The 20,408-nt window shown below is 47.3% G+C and overlaps 7 protein-coding genes across 7 annotated transcripts; 4 read left to right on the forward strand and 3 right to left on the reverse strand.

The window, feature by feature from the left end:
- Positions 1–496: 496 nt before the first annotated feature.
- V1508DRAFT_407100 (uncharacterized protein) lies at positions 497–1,154 on the forward strand (the record flags this gene model as incomplete). Its single annotated transcript, XM_066938830.1, has 2 exons — positions 497–1,002; positions 1,034–1,154. The coding sequence occupies 2 exons, from the start codon at positions 497–499 to the stop codon at positions 1,152–1,154; spliced, it is 627 nt and encodes a 208-aa protein (XP_066792321.1).
- Positions 1,155–5,405: 4,251 nt separating this feature from the next.
- On the forward strand, positions 5,406–6,555 carry V1508DRAFT_60700 (uncharacterized protein). Its single transcript, XM_066942971.1, has 3 exons — positions 5,406–5,583; positions 5,761–5,855; positions 5,905–6,555. The coding sequence occupies exons 1-3, from the start codon at positions 5,496–5,498 to the stop codon at positions 6,463–6,465; spliced, it is 744 nt and encodes a 247-aa protein (XP_066792322.1). The 5' UTR covers positions 5,406–5,495; the 3' UTR covers positions 6,466–6,555.
- A 1,312-nt stretch (positions 6,556–7,867) lies between these two features.
- V1508DRAFT_428151 (uncharacterized protein) lies at positions 7,868–9,744 on the forward strand. The gene is made up of 2 exons (XM_066941770.1): positions 7,868–8,331; positions 8,381–9,744. Exons 1-2 carry the CDS (start codon positions 8,023–8,025, stop codon positions 9,386–9,388), a joined length of 1,317 nt encoding a protein of 438 aa, XP_066792323.1. The 5' UTR covers positions 7,868–8,022; the 3' UTR covers positions 9,389–9,744.
- Positions 9,745–10,423: 679 nt separating this feature from the next.
- V1508DRAFT_362053 (uncharacterized protein) lies at positions 10,424–12,761 on the reverse strand (the record flags this gene model as incomplete). Its single annotated transcript, XM_066937214.1, has 2 exons — positions 10,424–12,561; positions 12,614–12,761. 2 exons carry the CDS (start codon positions 12,759–12,761, stop codon positions 10,424–10,426), a joined length of 2,286 nt encoding a protein of 761 aa, XP_066792324.1.
- Positions 12,762–13,554: 793 nt separating this feature from the next.
- V1508DRAFT_428156 (NADH-ubiquinone oxidoreductase B18 subunit-domain-containing protein) lies at positions 13,555–14,417 on the forward strand. Its single transcript, XM_066941771.1, has 3 exons — positions 13,555–13,772; positions 13,885–14,006; positions 14,066–14,417. Exons 1-3 carry the CDS (start codon positions 13,730–13,732, stop codon positions 14,195–14,197), a joined length of 297 nt encoding a protein of 98 aa, XP_066792325.1. The 5' UTR covers positions 13,555–13,729; the 3' UTR covers positions 14,198–14,417.
- On the reverse strand, positions 14,368–17,165 carry V1508DRAFT_428159 (glutamate-cysteine ligase-domain-containing protein). Its single transcript, XM_066941772.1, has 4 exons — positions 16,854–17,165; positions 16,644–16,716; positions 16,362–16,561; positions 14,368–16,300 (listed from the first exon to the last, which is right to left on the reverse strand). Exons 1-4 carry the CDS (start codon positions 16,862–16,864, stop codon positions 14,500–14,502), a joined length of 2,085 nt encoding a protein of 694 aa, XP_066792326.1. The 5' UTR covers positions 16,865–17,165; the 3' UTR covers positions 14,368–14,499.
- Positions 17,166–17,862: 697 nt separating this feature from the next.
- Positions 17,863–19,696, reverse strand: V1508DRAFT_60956 (uncharacterized protein). The gene is made up of 2 exons (XM_066942972.1): positions 18,627–19,696; positions 17,863–18,574 (listed from the first exon to the last, which is right to left on the reverse strand). Exons 1-2 carry the CDS (start codon positions 19,527–19,529, stop codon positions 18,053–18,055), a joined length of 1,425 nt encoding a protein of 474 aa, XP_066792327.1. The 5' UTR covers positions 19,530–19,696; the 3' UTR covers positions 17,863–18,052.
- Between the last annotated feature and the right edge of the window lie 712 nt (positions 19,697–20,408).

Genomic DNA, 20,408 nt, shown 5'->3' on the forward strand with positions numbered 1-20,408 from the left:
ACGTCACGTCAACAAATTCCTACAAAGGGTATGGTACTTTGTGCATATTCGCTTCTAATCACGCGCCCAGCAGTAGTGTACCGTGTGCTCGAATAAATTAATTTTTGCCATTCAAAGAGCCAACGTAGCCCCTTACAGCCTTCCAGCTCCACTTGATTGCAATAATATTTATCGTTGCGCTGATAATCTGCGAATATTCGGGTGCCCTAGATTTCCTAAAAGAATGCTAGTATATTCTCTGTAAATTTCCGCCCATTGCCGTGTGTCAGAGTAGCTGCTGACATGCGTAGCACAGATCAAACAGATGAACGAAACGCGCGCACCAGCCAGACTCTCGCGGTTTTGGTGCCCTCGGTGTCTTTGCCTCTCCCCTGATCATATATATATCCGCTCGTCTCCGCTGCTACTCTTGCCGCCTGATGCTCTATAATATTCCCTCGTCTGATCTGCAACTTGAATATTCTCTTGTCTCAATCTACAGCTTCGGAATTTTATTATGGCGAACACGACCGGCAATGAGCATCGTCCCCAGCCATTCTGGGATGCCAATTCGGCACACATCAACCGGCAGTTGTGGCTGCCACCGTCCTCCATTCCGGCCGACGAATGGAAAGCGATTGGCTGCGGTTGGGGCACTTCCCGGATCTGGTCTTCTGGAGCTGAGGTCCACCGCGAGTTCCAATTGCCGCCGGTTGTTGGCGAAGAGGGACTAGCAGGGGCGATGGACCAGGGACTGCCTGCCCTGAAGGCCACCACGTACAGATTGTACCCCACCGCGGCGGAGAAAGAGATTCTCGTGAAGTGGATGGGGGCGGCACGTTGGACATTCAATGCATGTCTGCGCGCCGTAAAGGACCATAAGGATGGGTGGTCACGTATATCGAAGAAGGAGTTGAGAGCTAGCGCGATCAACAAAGAGGCAATAGCATCGTTGCAAAAGCCCTGGCTCGCGGAGACACCTTATGATATACGGGACGCTGCAATGGATGACCTGCTCAAAGCGTTTGCGTCGGGAGTAGCTAGGTTCAAGAAGGATAAGAAAGTGTTTGAGATCAGGTACCGCTCTCTCAAAAACCGCTTTCAGCAGAGCATCGTCATTCACCACAAGCACTGGCAGCGGCGCCGTGGGAAGTACGCCTTTCTTCGGCAGATGAACAGTGAGATTGGCGAAAGACTTCCCGATATAGGCTGCCTCACGACAGCAGGCTGGTGAGAGTAAGGCTGACACACCAAATCTAAAATCGGCTTTGGACTACTTTAAAACGTGTCGAAGAAAAGCATTGACAGTCTGTTAATGAATCCCAAAAAAGGACACACAACCTGCACCATGACTTAGCCGGCTTCAGTCCACAGCCAAATATTCCAAATAATTGCATGATTTGCATGAACGTATTAAAGGGGACCACGCGCAGAAGAGGGAATACGACTCTCCCTAATTCGCAATATTATCGACTCGTACTCAAGCATGTGGAGATCAATCCCTGCTACTGATTACAAATCTTTACAGGTATGTACTGCCGACAAGAACTCCACAGTGATTTTTTATCCAATAAAATTAGACAAATTTTAGAATACTTAAGAATCCTGTGTAAAATTCGGAAAATGCCAAAGAAACTAATGAGTACCAGGTCGAAATAGTAGGAGATCTGCTCAACGATCGTCGCGTCCAGCCTGCCTGTCGGACGGAACAAGCACGTATCACCGCTCTCAGCTGCCAGTCGGTGTGCGAGTCTCGTCATCATCGCTGTTCGACTACAACAATGACCACTCCGCCCTCGGCGAAGCCGCCAGCTTGAAGCAAAATGACAACCTGCTTACCGAGGCAGCCGCTAAGTTGTAACAACGCCGTGCACTATATTAATTTATGCTGCATCTGCACCCGTCGATCGCTCCGGCATATCAGTCACCCGATTTATGTCTAGGGTGACTACAAATGGCAAATGATATTTCATCATGTCGCAGATGTCCACTAGCCTCCTTGGGAAGGAAAAAGAGAGATCGTATACTGCGAGAAGCCAGTGAGGTCCTGCTCGATAGCGTGCACTTTTACACAGCTCGAGAGGGCGCTGTTCCTTATGAAGAAATGCTGCTCAAACTTGCCATTTCTTATTATCGCAATTTACTGTACAATGTGGACACGAATAAGCTTTCAGCCGTGCGCGCAAGTAAGGTAACACAGCCGCTCTGCAAAATTGTGGGAACTAACCGTGCAAATAACGAACTGCACACTTTCCTGACAGGGTAATTCTTCAATCGTTCGGATTACCGACAGCCGAACTACCAATGCCCGACTTTATTGGTCTGTGATGTGTACTCGTCCAAAATTGAAAGCAATTCATCTTCGAATATAGTTGTCACGGATTTGCAAACCGCAAAACGTATCGGCGGAGGGCGATTCATGTTCTGCATCTCCTGGCTAGCCGGAATATGCTTCTTTTCAACAACGTATTGTAAATATTTAGGTTCGCGAGCCAATTTGCTCTCACGGGCATGCGTGAAAAGCGAGAGGGAAGCTACAGAATTTTATATTAAATGGAGACAACAATACCATTCATTACGCGGACCGTGCCACTAGGATTATCCACCTCTCATTCTCACTCAGCCTTAGAAACAGCCACGAAGCGTATAACAATGCGTGTTTAATGAGCATCTGAGTGAGGAGAACAATTTCAATGGAATGAGAGATGCAGAGCATCCGGCACATTGACAAGGCCATTAAAGTTTAGACTGACGGATAGAAACGCAATTTGGCGGAGGTTGGTGCAATTATAAAATGGATTGGCTTTAAATTTTGTTTTGTGGCAATAATGAGTATTCACGCTAAAATGGATTAGCAAGCTGGACTTGACGTTGACAGCTGTCATTACGCTAAGAATTCATATAGTTCGCGTACAAGTGTTGTCAAACCCACAAACATCGGTTCCGTCTAGAAAATAAATGTTTGTATGACAATGCTCGCACAGAAGCGCGACAGTGACGCGTGACATCAGTTCACCTGCAGGGAAATAGAGGCGCTTTTGTCGATCGTCTTCATTCCAGTCCTGCAGGCTTCCAACGGTTGTGGCGCACATTGCAAGAATCAGAGTTTGGCTGGGTTTCCGGACCTTGGCAAAGGAAATTGCGATATCATCAAGGCAATTTATTATGTGCGCAATCTCTGTATTTTTGTGCTAAGCGAGATGGTCGATCAGGGCAAGTGGAGACATTGGAATGACAGCCACAACTGTGACACATCCTAAATTGGAATCAAAACGAGACCGGTCGACTTCTAAACGTCTCAATAGGGCTTAGTCATTATTCTGTCTCACACGAAAGGAGTATGTCTGTCTGTAAATGGTCCGTCGCCCGAAAAGGGGAACACCAAATAAGCTGTTCGCAATCGTACTCTCGGTGAGCAGAAATTGCACGGGAATGGTATCCTGTATCGCCAGTATTCGAGGTGAATCTATATGGTACGGTCTACAGTTTACAACAATACGTGACTGGTTAGGACAATCTGTGTATAGTCACACTGCAAATAAACAAAATGTTTTTTACAAAGGATCTTGTGTTGTGTCATTATTTGAAATGGCAGAGCACAATGAGATGACATATTTTTAATGCAGGAGACAGTAAATTAAAGTTTTTGGATGCAGCAGAAGTTGCTCGAACCCTCTAACTCAATTGTATTATTATGCGCGGACAAAACCGTTGCCTGCAATACTCCTGTGCACCGATTCAACCGATTCCAGGTCGTTGGAATCAAGTAAATTCCGCCCGCCCTGACTTGCGCATGTGCATGTGAGTTTGGATTCTTCAACGGTTCTGCAACTCAATCCCCGGATTCCGGATTATTTTCTCTCGGAGTCTGTCAATTTGCTAGGCAAAAGCTAAGCAAAAGATACTACCTTACCACTGTCTCCGTTAAGTGTTGGCCAAGGTGTGCCTAAGCTAGTCCTAAAGAGAAATGGTCGGTTTACTCCCCATGAATCTTCGATTATATTGGCTTGATATGGTTAATATCACCTGACGGCTGATCGTCGAACGGATGCGCGCCGCGACCAATCTAGTTGTCATAAAACTTTTAAACAAAATTGTGCTATTTATGGGCTCGACGACATGTCGGCCGAAAGTATGGTGTCGAGTGAAATAATTTCACATTTTGTCGAACGTTTATCTCCATACGCTTAACTCCGGCACAGTTTGCTAGTCCGTAATATATACTACGTGTTTGCCGGATTTAGTGATGTCAGCGAGAACTGAACTCAAGTCAATTTTTTTCACGGTTATCAGACAAACTAACTCGAGCTCCCGCTCGCTCGTATTTTAAGTTCTTCTACGTCACATGAATTGGAAGCGATGTAGTGTCCGATGACCCACTTTAACAAAGGCTTCCAGGATTTAAGCATTAGCAGTACGTGGATTGGTGTCGGTCGAGCAAAGAGGCGTTAATTCTTGTTCGCTAACTCGGCAAAACACGTCAGGGTAGAAGCATGTAATCTCTTCAATTGTATAATGTGTGGCTATATATAGCTCATAAGTCAATGCTCAGCTACCATATTTAAAAATAGTTACCAGGAATAGCGAGGGTGTTCTACGTAGCCATATGGATACTAAAACATCGCGAGCACTGTCAGAGACATTAGTCGTACAATTGCCTGCCAGGGTAGCCATGAACACTTGTGAGAGTATCACAAGCAGGCTGACGATGGACGAGTGTTCTTCGGCGGTTGCTTAGGTGACCAGCAATGAACTCGGCGGGCGCATTGACGACGACGTTGAAAAACGCACTAAATGTAGTTTATCTAAGCAAAGGAGCAGTACAGCGTACGATACTGCTGTTTGTTCGTACCGTGAGAGTGTGGCTCTGGTCACCTAGTGGCTCACACGTGCGATGTTGTGATCTACAGTACCGGCATCGTTCCCGGCTGCGCCTTCGGCCGTAGAACTTGCAGCGCCGCCCTTGCCCGTCAGCCAAGAACCATCCCGGGTGACATCACTGGCCATGGCACCGCCCGAGCCGCCGTAGCCAGCTCTGAGACCTGCGCAGCGCTCGCTGCCGCGCCCTGTTTTCTTTTTCACGTCCCGCCGCCCTCGTCCATTCCATCGTCGCATCTCTTCTTCCTCTCACTTCCCCCCTCAACTGTTCTCGCCACGTTTGCCACGCGAACTGCGCCCATCGCCGACTCTGGACTTTTATCATTCTGGGAACCATCTGGCCCGTCTTTTGCAGTGCCCCGGTTCATCCGTCTTTCGCTTGATCCTCTGAACGTGAAGCTAGCCACCTGTTCTGCCTGTATAATTACGCATCGCTGCGCCGCCGCCTTCCTTCTTCCTTACACTCATCCTTAGTCATTCGTTTAGTACCACCTTCCCAGCTTCGGTCGATCTGCGTCGGGTTGCGATCGCTATCATCTTCTTCTTGCTCTGGTACTGCGCGATAAATAACTCGGTTGTTTTACCTCGATTTTCCTTCGCATTCCTGTCATCACCAATTTTCCTCGTCACGCGTCACGATGAGTTCAATAATAAGTAGAGCCATACTACTCACCTTAATACTTGGTGCTGCCCTCATACAAGCTGTTCAGTTTTCAGATGCCCCACGTAAGTTCTTGTTTGTTGACTGGTTGGTAGTACGACAGTAAAGCAGCTGTGGGTGTATGAGGTGTCACACACTTCCATTGCAAACGAAGCTATTACACCGTTCTTCGTTTGGAGTGAATGACCAAAACAGCTGCAACTGTTTCATGTACGAATATTGATTACTAACTATTGTTTTAGCGTGCTACAAACCTTGCATAGATAACACAAAAATCATATCAGAGTGCAACATATTTGATTTAGAGTGTTTGTGCCGGGATTCAGTATACCAACTTGTACGTAGTCTACCTCGATATGTTTACGAAGTGGTTGACAAATAGATAGGGCATCTCCGGATGCTTTCATTCCCAATGCTCCAGCAAGGATTTACTATTCGCTCAGAACTTGGCCACGTCTGAGTGCGTTCGTTTCAACATTCAGCCAGGTGCCAACCCACATCTCGCGCGACGCGATACTTTGGAGAAGTATATGAAGCGTGAGCTTTCCTCTGGCAGTCTCTCGGGGTCTCAGTCACGGTCTCTTTCATCGACACGCCTTTCATCGACACGCCTTTCATCAACACGCCTCTCATCGTCGGGCTTCTCATCGTCGGGCTCATTCGCTACTGCGTCGTTCTCGAGCTTCTCGCCGACTACAACTTCATTTGCTCCTCCACCAGTTGCAGCCAGACACATTGTCAAGCGGATGCAAGACTACGGTATGAACGAATGTGGTCAAGCCTGCTTCTATTCCAAGCTTGCAGCTGTGGGATGCGACCCAGCTGACCAGGCCTGCATTTGCTCTTCGGCATATTTCAACGCAGTCACTGACTGCTTGGTCGATTTATGCTACGATCAGATCCCACTAGCATTCCAGGTACGACCAGCGCTGTGTGCAGCTTCATGATTGTTTTTTTTAGGTTTATATGAAAGTAAAGTTATGGGTTATGGGTTTGTTCACTTGCTGGTAGCTATTTTGATATTTTTCTATATATCGCGGTAATTCTTTCGTCATATATTTGTAGTATTAATGTATTCAATGTTTCTTGTTTGACAGTTTTCTTTGTATTTTTTATCTCTCTACTTTATGGATGGTGTTCCACCAACGGACATTGCTTTTGAGTCATATATGTATTCGGATATCTCTGTCGTTCCTGCCGCATCTACATCTAAGCGGAAAGATGATTACGAAGTATATGATGTTGACGCGAGTGTGACTTGGTCGAATGGGTTATATACACCGGGACCATCCTTAGTGTTGTCCAGTCGGAACCAGTCCATGAAGTTGGCAAGGAGTCGTGACGATGTGAGACATGCGGTGCTCCTTGGGAAAATGGAACTTATAGATTTTGGTTGATTTTATTGTATTTCTCGTGCCACAAGGATGTTTATGCCTTTGTCGGCAGGTTTTATATTGCGTTGTGATTTTTAAGTAGTTCCGGGACGAGCAGTTACAAGGATAGCCAAAAGCTAGTACGTGACAGGACAACAGATGGATAGATGGCTTTCTGTCCGCATTGGGTGTTTATCTAATTTCTATCTAATTTATCTCAATATTTACCCTCTTGAGTGCGAATGTCGTGCTGATAAAGTGATCAGACATTGAAGCAAACCAATTGCATTTGACCAAATTATAGCGGTAAAATTTTAAATGACGTATTATGGCATTGGTACCTAATTTAGGGTAATGCTCTATAAGCGTTCATTAGAGAGGGAACAGCAGAATGTGGATCCGTTGTTGCCCCGTCAGAAGTAATGTTTGTTGGACTGTCGCGAAAAGTGCAGGGTTAGGAACAACAATCAAGCTTAAGAATGAACAGTGTTATCGTCTTCATTATCGGATCACTAACGATCTGACTTCCATTATTTAAACACGAGATCAAGCACATCCTCATAATTCAACGCGGGTGCGTCCATGTGTATCTTACTATATATGTCTTTACTAATTAAGCAGGCAGAGCGGCAATTTGTGGGCGAGCAGTCACAGCTGGACACGCGAAAAAAGCCAATTGCCAAAAAACCTCACGAGAGAAGTTAAGAATTAGTAGCAGAAACTCACAAGGCAAGCGAAATATATCATTGCAGAATAATCAGCCAAAATATAAACTACGTTATTATTGACCGACAAAATGCCTAGCCGTCCCAACAAAATGCAGTCAAGCCACAGTTGGACCCTAGCCCATGGTGATAGCCCCATACCATAGCAGCAGTTGACATAGGATCAACACTTCTAAGCCAATGCACCGGTGTGGCTTGTAAAAAGTGTAAAGCCACAGGGGAAACAAATTGGGTCGCCTGGCGAAGTGGGGGCTTATTCTGATGAGCAAGCGTCGACCATCATCCTGCCATACTCACATATTTCTTAGTCTGGTTCATTCAGCTTATTTTCTGAGGAATAATTCAACAGTGTAGTGGTAGCTGTCACTTTTTGCTCCCGTCCAATTGTGCGATATCAAGATTAACGATGTCTGCGTCCCCATTAGCGAAGTCTATGGCATCTTTCGCTATTCGTGCTCACAGGCCCCTCGCCTTGCGAGCCATTCCTACTCTAGTTACGACCATTCCTCGCCGTTCAGCAGCTGTAGCTGTACCTGACGAGCATGTCGCCCGCCCAGCGCAACAGCCTTCGGTGGAGATCAATGGTGTTAAGAATGACCATACTCGCTCAGCCTTACAGGACGCAGTTAGTGCTCACGGGCCGAGAAATACCTGGACTCGTGAGGAGATTGCCGCAATATATGACGCGCCATTGATGGACCTCGTTTACAACGCCGTACGTCCGGGTGCATCACATGAGTTAATTAATGCTAACCGTCCATCAGAGCACTGTCCATCGCAGATTCCATGATCCGTCCCAGGTCCAGCTATGCACTCTTCTCTCAATTAAGACTGGCGGTTGCACTGAAGATTGTTCTTATTGTGCACAATCTTCCCGGTATGATACAGGGCTAAAGGCGTCGAAGCTTGTCACTCTCGGCAGTGTGCTAAAGGCTGCTCGCATGGCCCGTGATAACGGATCTACGCGGTTCTGCATGGGTGCCGCATGGCGAGACATGAAGGGCCGAAAATCTAACTTGCGTGACATCAAGGAAATGATCAAGGAGATTCGTGGTATGGGTATGGAAGTCTGCGTGACTCTCGGTATGCTCGACGATGCACAGGCAAAGGAATTAAAGGAGGCGGGGTTGACCGCGTACAACCACAACGTTGACACGTCCCGTGAATTCTACCCCTCAGTTATCACCACGCGCAGCTACGACGAGCGGCTGAACACAATTGACAATGTTAGCCAGGCCGGAATTAGTGTGTGCTCAGGAGGTATTCTGGGACTGGGCGAGAGTAAGGAGGATCACATCGGCTTAGTCTACACACTCTCTACACTACCGAAACATCCTGAGTCTGTGCCGATCAACACACTCGTGCCAATTCCTGGAACTCCTCTCGGCGATAACAAGCCTATCGAGTTCAAGTCCGTACTTAGAACGATCGCGACCGCACGTATTGTCATGCCCAAGTCCATCGTCCGGTTAGCAGCCGGCAGAATCACGCTGTCAGAAGAAAAACAGGCTATGTGCTTCATGGCTGGTGCTAATGCTATTTTTACTGGTGACAAAATGTTGACGACCGATTGCACTAGTTGGGATGAAGATAAGGATTTGTTGGAGGGATGGGGATTGCGGCCAATGAAGAGTTTCGAACGGGAGACGGGTAACCCCGAGATGGTTGATTCTGTAGTGGAGACCAACCTAGAACAAGAGGGCTCGAGTGCATTGTTTGGTACCGAGCGATCATTCGAACAGGTTAAGCGGGAAACTGGCAGTTCAGCGTAGATGCCACTTAGAGCAGAGGTAGATGCTATGTGTAGGATTTTTTTGATTTTATAGAATCAATTGCGATTGCTTGATTATAGGTCACCGGTAAGCAAAATACGTATTGCACCTACAAGTTCATTATTGCAGTGGCCGAATGTGGCCACTATACTTGTGTGATAAATTAATACTTACATGATAACGTTTCAAGATGTAATTTTTGTACTGTTTCGCTCGAAACATACGGGCCTGCGATATAATGAAATAAGGAATCATCAGGCAATGGTGAAGCGACCCCTCCGCTGCTGCAGATAAGACTCGATGAACGACGCACCCGCATCAAAGCATTGTTTTTCTCTGCACAATACTTCTCGTAGCCATGTATATAATATTGACATTATGTACGCATTTAGAGCCAAAATAAACTCTTACATATCCTCCTTACTGGTAGTTGAGACTTCGATGGCATCATTCATCGGTTCCGGCCCTGGAGCTAGAAGCTTCGCGAAATATCGTCACGGATATTTTGAAGTTCGTGGCCTGACAATGCCTTGTCGTATTCCAAGAGTGGTAGGTCGAAAAGATAAGAGACGAAAGTGTGGGCATTGCATTGAAAGAAACTACGGGTAGAAATATAAGGATGCCAGTATTCGGTCTTGCCGCCACGTGAATGTGCAAATTAACCGTTCTAGATGGTTTGTGGGTTTGTTGCGATGTTGATATCGGAGAGATTATATACGCTACTCGGCAACTTCTTGGCGTCGGTTCGAGTGTCGGTGCGCGTCTCCGGGCATTCATTGAAAACAAAAATTGAGTTTTATGTTAACCATCAGGTCAGCCGCTGGAGTCGACTCAACTCACAATATAGTGGAGTGCAAATCTCTCCAAGCACCAAAATGACACTTTGCATTGGCCCAGAATAATCTAGTTCATTGGTTCGCGATCAGAAAAACGCACAATGACAAAGTCTCTAACTGAAGCAATACAACCCTCCTACCAAACCCAGATCCTATCTCTCTTTTACTATACCCATTGGAATATCCATGAGTTCCTTTGTTACTCACCGCCATCATTATTTAACGCCTGTGATATACCATCCAGTAAGTCGTCAATCTCCTCCACTTTTACATTGCACGATAGCGAAATCAACCTTCGGTAGTCGTTCATCTTTTCGCCTACACCGGCAGCAGCCCACAGTTCCACTATATCATCGACCATCTTCCGCCGCTCAACTTGTAATATATATAGTTCCTTTGCAAGATCCTGGCCTAACCTGTTACTGCTACTATCTCCTGCCGCGACATGGTTGAACTTGCTGCCATGGTGTTTATCCCCTTCGCCCCCATCATCAGAACTGAGAAGCTTGACCTCCTCTTCCCGCACCAATTTGAGTAAATCTCTCTTTTGTGTCCGCTCAACAACTTTCCGGAGTTCCGTCGCACGCGCAGCAACGCGCTCCTCAGTCACGGTAGTCTCCTCGGCAATTTTTGCTCCATCTCCGTCTCCCGATTCGCCCTGTAGTTCGCGCACGGTCGCCTCGCACACGCGAATGTCTTTCCGCATATGCACCAGTAATTGCGTAGCTTGAGCCAAATCTGCTTCCTTGTCTTGTAATTCTGCGTCATAAGCAGTCGCAAGGGCTTCGAGATGGTCTGCCATGGCAGGGACAACCTTCTGTATTGCCTGAATAGCAGCTTCAGAAACATGGGGACGAGGCACGATGTGCGTCTGTCCGGCGATAATAGGTGCGGAGGTCACCTCGCTATGTCGTCGTGCGCTACCATAGCTGGCTGCTCTGATATGTCCGTTGGTAGCCTGATGGTCAAACGCTTGCACAGGAGAAGATGAAGACTTTTGTGCATTCATGGCATTGTTCGCCGCATAGATGTAAGACTGAGCTACCTGTCCTTGCTTGTTTGAGATTTTTGTGCTTGCACCGTATCCCAGGAATACTTTGATACACTTGCGAGACCCATTCCGCGCGGCAATATGCAGGGCCGTATCTCCATTGCTGTCTTGCTGATTCAAAAACCGTGTTAATATGTCACGAGCCTGAGTCTCTGTTAATTTCCCGAGGATTACCTCGATGTAGTATCGTGCAGCCGAGTGCTTCGACTTGGATGTTGTGATAGCCGCGATATGATGCAGGACAGTCTGGCCGAATCTGTCAAAATGAAAAATTGTACTTTGCAATAGATCCACCACTTTGGGGAATGTACGACGCTCGTAATTGTTAGTGAACATGATGGCTCGGATCAAAGGAGTCTGACCAAGGTTATTGACAATTGTGATATCGGCGCCGGCGCGAAGTAATGCTTCAATCATTCTGATGTGACCGATCGCACAAGCCCAATGGAATGGTGTATGGCCCTCGTCATCGATTGCTGCGTTGACGTCAAAGTCCGCTGGAGGATGAACAAGGAAATCAGGGATCTTCTCGTCATCTGGAACCAGAAAGTAATCCAAAAGTCGATTCGAATACTCCATCTGTGCTACAGCAATACCAGCTACGGTGGCACCATGTCCCAAAACTTCTTGAAGTTTCCGTTTCCGTCGACTAGTGCTGCTGCCATTGACCGCAAGTTCGTCACCACTGTTGGTTTCGGTCTCGTCTGACCCGCTGTCGCTTGGAGATGAGGTGCCAGAAGATAAAGAGTCAGAGTTGGCGGAGATACTTTCGTCGTCGGTTAAGACTTGTTGCTGACGGTGTGTATAGTGTCGTCCTGGCATGAGAAGACCATCTTCTGAGCCGACTTCATCCATCTCATTGTCTTGCTCGCCTTCTTCGTCCTCTACTATTCCTTCGTCCTCGTCCATTTGTTCGTTCTCTTCGCCATCGTCGTCCTCATCCTCGTCGTCTTCTTCATCGTCGTCATCTCGAATACCCCGCCCGTAAACAGCACCTCGAACAAAACGATGCCTGACTCGGCCACGAGTTCTGCCAGTCGCCGCCGCTCGTCTTGCCGGGGCTGCTGCGCGTTTACTGTGTACGGCTGTTACGGCGACGGATGATACCGCATGCCTTGGAACTCCAGCACCTCTTAGCCGTCCACGCACAGACGACGCGGTAATATGTTTAGGCGCCGGAGGAGGACTGGTCGAAGTTGGACGGAATTCAAATACTGGCCGAAGCAACTCTTCCACTCGGTATTGCATTGCGATCTCACGGCCCCGATCCAGTGGCACCCATGTTCCTCGAAGCGGCGTTAGGTCTACTGAAGCATAAAGAAGATAAATACTGCTCACCTTGATATTTCCCGTAACCACCCTGGATTTTTTCATGAATACCCTTCTGAACCTCACGTTCCAGAATCCGAGTGCGTTGTGGCTTGTCGAAATTTGCGACTTTTAGAATTTGCGTCGCGTTCATCCACGCATCTGAACGCCGGCGCATGACCGCTACATTGCGACATATAAACTCATACACAGGGACCTAAAAACACTGTCAGTCGTCGATATTTTCCGCATTGGAGACACTGAATACACACGCCTGAGTAGGTAGCCTTGTATATCTGATCCCGATTCTTGTCACCCATTGTCGTTTTGCGGCTATTCGGCTGCTTCTGGACAATGTGCGTCGACCAAGGTTACTCGCTGTCTAATTTGAGCATAAGTCCCACTCGCCCTATATATCCGAAAAATATTAGCAATTGATCTATTCATCCTTCCAGAAAGCAAACGTGAAGATTCCGCATCGACATCCGAAATGCGCTGCAATCTACTCGCGATCCGGCGGGAAAGTTGAGCGAGCCATCCATAGCTCAAGGAGCCATGCCACGTCACACTCTCAGACCTTCCGGCGCCCGTAAATATATCAAAAAATAGACATACTCAGGTCCTTCAAATATCTCGCACTAGAAGAATGCTTGTAAAGCGTATGACCACCGTTTCCGTTGAGCGGGATTCCGGAGCGAGAAAGAAGCACTCTGCGATGCTCTTGTCTCCCGCTATTTCGCGCTAGGAGAACGCCTTTCGCGTTGCAGACCAACCCACTTTACGCGTCTTATGCCGGTATTATGGGTTTATGCCTTTCCGGTCAGCACACTGGCGTTTATGCCAGGAGAATTTAAATGCCTCCAAGTCTATAACAGTTACAGCCTTATGTGCAAGATTTAAATGCGCATGGGACTCCACAATGGCATCCAATCACCGAGCCCTGACAGAACTAAGGCACACCGACTCCTGAGCTGTAAGTTCGAAATTCGACAACAATTCGACATTGACTGTGTTGACCAGCGCGGCTAATATCGAGCGGTTGATTCTATTAGCTAGTGCGACGTGAAGGTATTTTAGATACGACCCTTTGCAACTAAGTCAAGTTTGTCGCTCGGACGAATAATTAGAGAATTTCACTATATCGCCATGGGACACGAATCAGTTGAAGATTACCAGTGGCCGCCAGTTGGTACGTGATTTCATTTATTATTAAGAGCAACACAGCTGTCATATTGTGACAGCGATCTTCGATATTTGTTTACGACCGTTGCGTCGAGCACATGCTAACGCATTCATACCAGCCACCGCGCAGGAGATGAAAGATGCGAAGCTACCGCTAGCCTACAGAGACCGGTGTGCGAGTCTGCTAATCCCGTTGAACAAGTGCCGTCACGAGTTTTACTATTTACCATGGAAGTGCATAGTACGTACCATCCGCGAGAGCGCGCTGATTAATTGAAGATATTAATTACTATTTCACAGGACGAACGACATGCGTATGAGAAGTGCGAGTACATGGAATTTCAAGCTCGAGTGAACGCACTCAAGAAGCAGAAGGCAGCTGCCGCGCTAGCCGCTGCTGAGGCCGATGCCGCCGCGGCCTTGTCATCATAAGACAGGTGTGGTCGCTCCTGCGATTGTGGTTGACAGTTTGGATGGTTAGAATTGAACCAGTTGAAGGAGAGATACCTTGGATCGGATTACGTCGGATTTATGCATTGTTTGAGGGATATGGCGATCACGGTGATCCAGTGCGGGTTTGGCTTCTGTCTTGTACATAAACACAACAAACAAATAGAACATGTATTCTTCTAAATATATATCATACAAACTATTCAAGCATGCAGAGTGTACAAATACCAATTCTAATGAACTCAAAAAACTACGTTTATCCCTAACTTGATAATGCAAAAAAACTACGAGCTGCGATATCGTTTTCCCGTCATGCCACCCAGCAACTTTTCGCCTGCCCCATCCCACTCATTTCCAACGGTCAATTGCCCAACTGTTTTAATCAAATCGTAGTTCACCACCGACCCGACGACGGAGTCGAACTGGTACTTTGGATGCCCTCGAATAAACTCTCTGATCCATCGCGCAGCAGTATATAGCTCGCCACTGGCACGTTTGCTGATCAAGTCCAGGTACTCGTTCAGCGTGCAGCGGGTCTCGACGTCGACAGACATACTATCCAAATAGCTCTGCACAAGTTTGACCAAGCCCGGGAACTGATCCATCTCGTCCTCGACATCTGAGCTGGACTCATTCGTCGTCGTCTTTCGTTTCCGTCCATTAATGATCTCATCAATGGTAAATAAATCGTACTCATCCTCAACCGGTTTGGCCGGCGGACTCACGACAGAATCGGTACTCCCGTTCGCATCTGAAGAATACAACGACGTCGACGCGTCTTCGCTCGCTGTCTCCGAGCCGGTCGACTGCGCATCATGACTATGGCATACCGGCGCGAAAATATCTTTCCGGAAATAAAATTTTTCGTCAGTGACGGCGTCACGACGATGCGCAACCTGCATATTCCTGTCGACCTTGGAAATCGGAATGTAAAAGTTTAGTTTAAAGGACAAAATCGCCCGGGTAAGCAATACAATGAAGATTGCGAACGCCGCGTTCTCGAAATCGGTAATCTGGATCTCCATGCTGCGGAACTCGACGCGCCAGCCAATGTCGGTTCCAGGTGGTGGTGGCTTGAACCGCATGGTCTGCCAATTCGTCGACTGAATGTTTTCAAAGTGATCCGAAGACGTGGTATCGTCCTGGTCGATCAGTTCAGAGAACACGACGATGGGATCCCGAATGAATAAATGTGCGTAGTGATTAGCTAACTTCTCGTCCACGCCAGCATCAGTAAGCGTCGACTTGATCTTGTCGTCCTTGACTAGCTCTATATCATTATACTCAGGCCTGCACTCCGGACTCTGTGATATATAATAATCGATAGAATCGTAACGTGACTTTGGGATCACGAACCTCTGATGCTTCAACGGTTTCAAGCCCCGCTCTTCCTCAGTTCGATCGTCCACACTACCGGCTATGACGTTCCATCGACAGTCTTGATCGCTCAAATATCCCCTCCACGCCGGACTCGCAGCCGTGAGTGCTAAAAAAATAGGCCCTAACGGCGCCAGTTGATCATACAGCCTCCGCGCCTCGTCAATATCCGTCGCCTGGAAGGTAATCTGCAGACAGCAGCAACCCATACCAAATCCCATACTGTCCATGTAAATATGATCAGGCTTCGCCGCACCATCCCTTGCGTTCGCGTCTTCAGGGTACAAGTTTCTGTCATACGGAATCGTTGGGTCAATGAACGGAGTTGGCGTGTTCTTGTCCTTGAAAATCGGAACGTTCATAGCGACTTTAGAACCGCGTCGTTCACGGATATTGGCTGTCAAAGTCGGGAAACGGGCATGTGGATTGATAAGCTCGTCCGGCAAGAAAAACGATCTGCTGGCATTTCCTGTCGGTGGGTAATATGGGTCCGTGAACTGGCCAGGAGCGCCAAGCCGGGGAAAGGATGTCAATGTGATGGGAAATTCGTGCGGCAACATGTGTTGCTTTGCGATCTCGCGACGGCGGTTCATGTTTAATTCAACGTTCAGAAGGTCCTCTAGCGACGCAGTATACGGATACCCGGGCGTTGCCTCAAGCATGTATCGTCCATATTCTGGATGAAACGTCGGAATCCGCTGACCAGATCTACTCGTCAATTAGAATTTCTCCCCATCTCACCAAATAGCCTCGATGTCAAGTAACGTACCCAATACCTAGCTCGTCCTCAATCTTGCGCTGCCTTGTCTCGTTCTCCTCCAACGCCATCAAAATTTCCGCCTGCCTCAATGATAGCAATGCAGATTTGTTCTCGTCGTCGTACGAAACAACCATGTACTCAACTTCATCGCCCCACAGCAAGCTATTCCCACGTTTATCTTTGGTGTTTTTCCATATATGCAAGAATTGCTATAGGACCTCTAATTAGCATATGCATGCTTACATAACCGACACAAAAATTTGAAAACGCAAAAAAAAAATTGTGAAATACCTGGATACCATGTTGCCTGACGTGGTCTGAGTGCTTCTGGACCTCTTTCCAGGGTAACGGAGTCCCTAGAGATCTTCAAGGTTGTTAGCTATGGGCATTGTTCTGTCAATTTATAATCAATGATCGGCTATTTGGTCCCATCAAGTCGCCAAGGGCACAATTAACTCTCAGTCCGAGAATCTGACGAATAGGAAAATGCTCATGACGTACAATAAACCCATTGCGTGTTTCTTATGTAGCTACCGGAATTGTACTATAAATTGTTGAATTGCGCGTTGTGACGGTCGATGACGATACGGCGACTGAGTGTCCGCGCAGGAGCACCGTCACTCTGCTTCACCGAGAGCAAAGAAATATCAAATACTGCCGCGAAAACGGTTAAGAGTGAAGATATTAATATACTATAAACGTCGAGGGAGTAGTATGCCTTTCAAGAAGACCAATTGGATGTAGGTGGGAGCCGGCAAGCAAGATATAAAGTTTGGTATCCGAATTTTTGGAGTTGTTACCCTTCAGCTGACGTAATTCCGAAAGATAAAATGTGTATAATTAGAGTTTCACGACGTTGAATCATATCACATCTTCGTGTGAGTTCACTCGCAATGGTTGACACCGGGGTTCATGAGCTTTGGGAGATATGCAGTTATTGTTGCAGGGGTACTGGCAAAATAATTCGCAATATCGAAGTCATATCATATTGCAATTTCTTTGCGTCACGGAGTGTCTACCTCAATACCGCCAATTACTATTTATATACTTCTGAGGTTGTCTGCCCTCCCTACTAACCACCATACGCTATGCAAAGTTACAAATCCATTCACCCCATTACTTTCCTGCCTCACAACCGAGCAATTAAACCAAGAGAGCGAGTGAATTTCATCCCGTACAATTCTTTTCGCCTCTGTGTCTCATTGTCTCTTTGTTCAGGGATATGAACCCATTGCACCACGCTCAATGCCTTGAGTACGCGCGGTGGCCTGTATATGTCAAGTAGCAGTGTACGGGTGTATGTATGCTTCTGATTCAGCATACGAACTTCAAAATTTTTGACCACTAGTTATCGGTAGTCGGCAGTGGCAAGTAATCTTTATGCCTAAGGTTGGACAATGTGATGGACGGGTATTCACGACTCGAATCCAACGAAAGTTGCAGAGGAATGGCCAGCTACGAGAGCTGTCGTAATAGATAAGCATATTGTGATCATATTCATTGATGATGTAACACATACAATTGTCGTCGTCATAGTGAATCAGTCCTAATACCTAAATAATATATATGTGACTACGACTCTTAATCCCACATCTAATACAGCAAGCAATTAAACAATCGAAACGCCTGCCATAGTTACAGAAGGTGCACTATTTCTATGAATGCCAATTCAAAACAACAAACTCGTTAGGAGAAAAAACTCAAATCGCTAACTCGGTTGGTTCCCAATCCAGACCGAGACGTGTGTATAATAGTACCTGGACTTCACGCCAAATGACTTTTTGTTCAGCCCGGGACACAAGGGCGGACGGATTCACTGGTTGTGAAATAACCGATGAAGAAAAGCCGGGGATCATTGGCTGTCGAGGATTTTGCTGCATGCTTGACGATTCTGGGACGGTTTCCGGAGATGCTGAAGTCGACACTTTGGGTGCCAAACTCTGGAAAAATTCGGCTGTGCTCTTAGTCGTCCGGGACAGGAATGCAGTAGCTGCCTGGAGGCCCGCCGACGAGCTAGGGAGCCCCGCAAGTAATGAAGGAGGCGTCATTTTCGTCATGACCGCGGTGCCAGTACCTGGTCCAGATGATGGCATGCTAGTACGAGATGGAAGTAGACCAGCCGAAGAACTCGCTCGATTGAGTAATACCCGTTTTAAAAGATTTCCTCTGCGTTTCGCGAGTTGTTGCTCCTGCTTGCGCAATGCGCGGATCATGATGGCTTTCTACAACATTGTCAATCAGCATGGCTCCCACAGTTAAGTATCTGATACGCACCTTGAACTCAACACTACCCTGCGCCTCGCATCCGAGGGCAAGCAAATAATTATCGATAACTCTACGCCATTCAGGTTTGGTCAACACAGCCTTGTCGCGCCGATGGTGCAAACAAATGTTGATCGTCTCGCGAGCTAATCGTATGCGGTGATTCATCGAGAATTGGAACTCGACATACAAATCAGAACCAGCAAGGGTGTAGACAATTGTCTCGTCATCGGCATATAAAGGGAGTACGATTATCCGAAAATGCTCTTCTCTGAGAGGAGGTATTATTTGTGTAGGAGACTGAATATTTGATGCTGTTGGCGTCAGTTCGTCGGGAAGCCACTCTGGCTTGAGCTCTGTCACAATGCACAGGGACCGGAGGTCGTTCTTTTCCCAGTCAATGAGATCACGCAGAGTGAAAGAGGGTCTGCGTAGATATAAATCTGCGATTCCAAAGCTGGAGAATAAGCCTTCCCCGAACGAATAGTTGGAGTTGGAACTCGACGACTGTAGTGGTTGTGGGGGGAACAGCAAGAGGACTTCTGGAGGATACATATCTTCGAAAGACGACGGTATGATGTCCAGGACAGACAACACTGGTATTGTTGCCCCGGATGAGTCAGGAACAGGAGAAACCTGCCGGCTGAGGAAAGACGTATCGGAAAGTCCATCAGCAGCGGATGCGTAGTCGGGATGACGATACCGGGCGATAGAAGCCGCATGTGCTTTTGTTGTACTCTTTGTCGAGGCTGTGAAGTTGGAGAGAGTGTCGTCGGACTCGTGGATGAGGTCGACGGTCTCGACATGCTCGAAATGTGCAGCTAGCTTGGCTGATGTTTGCGGGAAATTGTTGGCGGCTTGCCGACTTTGACCGCGGCCACGAAGCGTGAACGAAGCTCTTTGATCAATGCCCATGGCGAAGTTGTGCTAGTCTAGAAACCTATCCTAAAAGGCCGTACTAGGTAGAGTAATGGGCAGGACTGGGCTCGCCATATGTGGGGAGCATTCTGGATGCAATGTAACTCGGTGAAGTACAGAGAAAGACAACGGTCAAGCGCGATATCAAATACTACGTGAGCAATATATGATAGCAGTCGTCGGGGATTTAGAAAAAAAGATAGATCTCGTAAACGCGCAATAAGTTATAGGATAGTCTGGAAGAATCTTCGTGCGTTGTCACAATCTGATTAGCACATGTCGGTCGGACAGAAATCACAGGCCGTGGCCTTGCGAGACAACGATAATCTATCTTACCGTGACGTAGCACAGTAACAAATATTTATTATTTGGCGTGACTGGCCCGTAAATGACCGGGCACAGTCACACTCCTTGCCTTGGACGGAACTACTCCCACCCGGAGTACTAGAGGCTAAGCTTAAGTGCGGGGAAGCTTGGAAGCGTGCGGCGTTGCTGGCCGCAAATAGCGAACCGGGGCGGACGCGGCCGAACGGAGCCAATGACCGTGATTCCCGGTCTGTATATGAACACAGATCGCTGCAAACTGATCGCAGCTGTACCAAATAGACCAGTTTAGGGGTTCGTGACAGTCTGATTTTTCTGGAAATGCGCCATGGGCATTTATATTTTGAAAACGAAATACCACGCAGTTAGATTACCATAACTGGCTATGCTGTGGGATATGCATGGCGCAGTCTAATTTTACCAAAACCTCAGTCTCAGCCTCAGGGTAAACTTCAACTAACGTACTTCCCTAGCGAACCGCCCACACCACCGAACCGCCCATTTGCCCATCACAAAAATACTACATGAAGCTATTCGCGCCAACATCAACCA

This window comes from Lipomyces doorenjongii (genome assembly GCF_038497915.1).
Source record: "Lipomyces doorenjongii strain NRRL Y-27504 unplaced genomic scaffold V1508scaffold_144, whole genome shotgun sequence".
Taxonomy (NCBI): Eukaryota; Fungi; Ascomycota; class Lipomycetes; order Lipomycetales; family Lipomycetaceae; genus Lipomyces; species Lipomyces doorenjongii.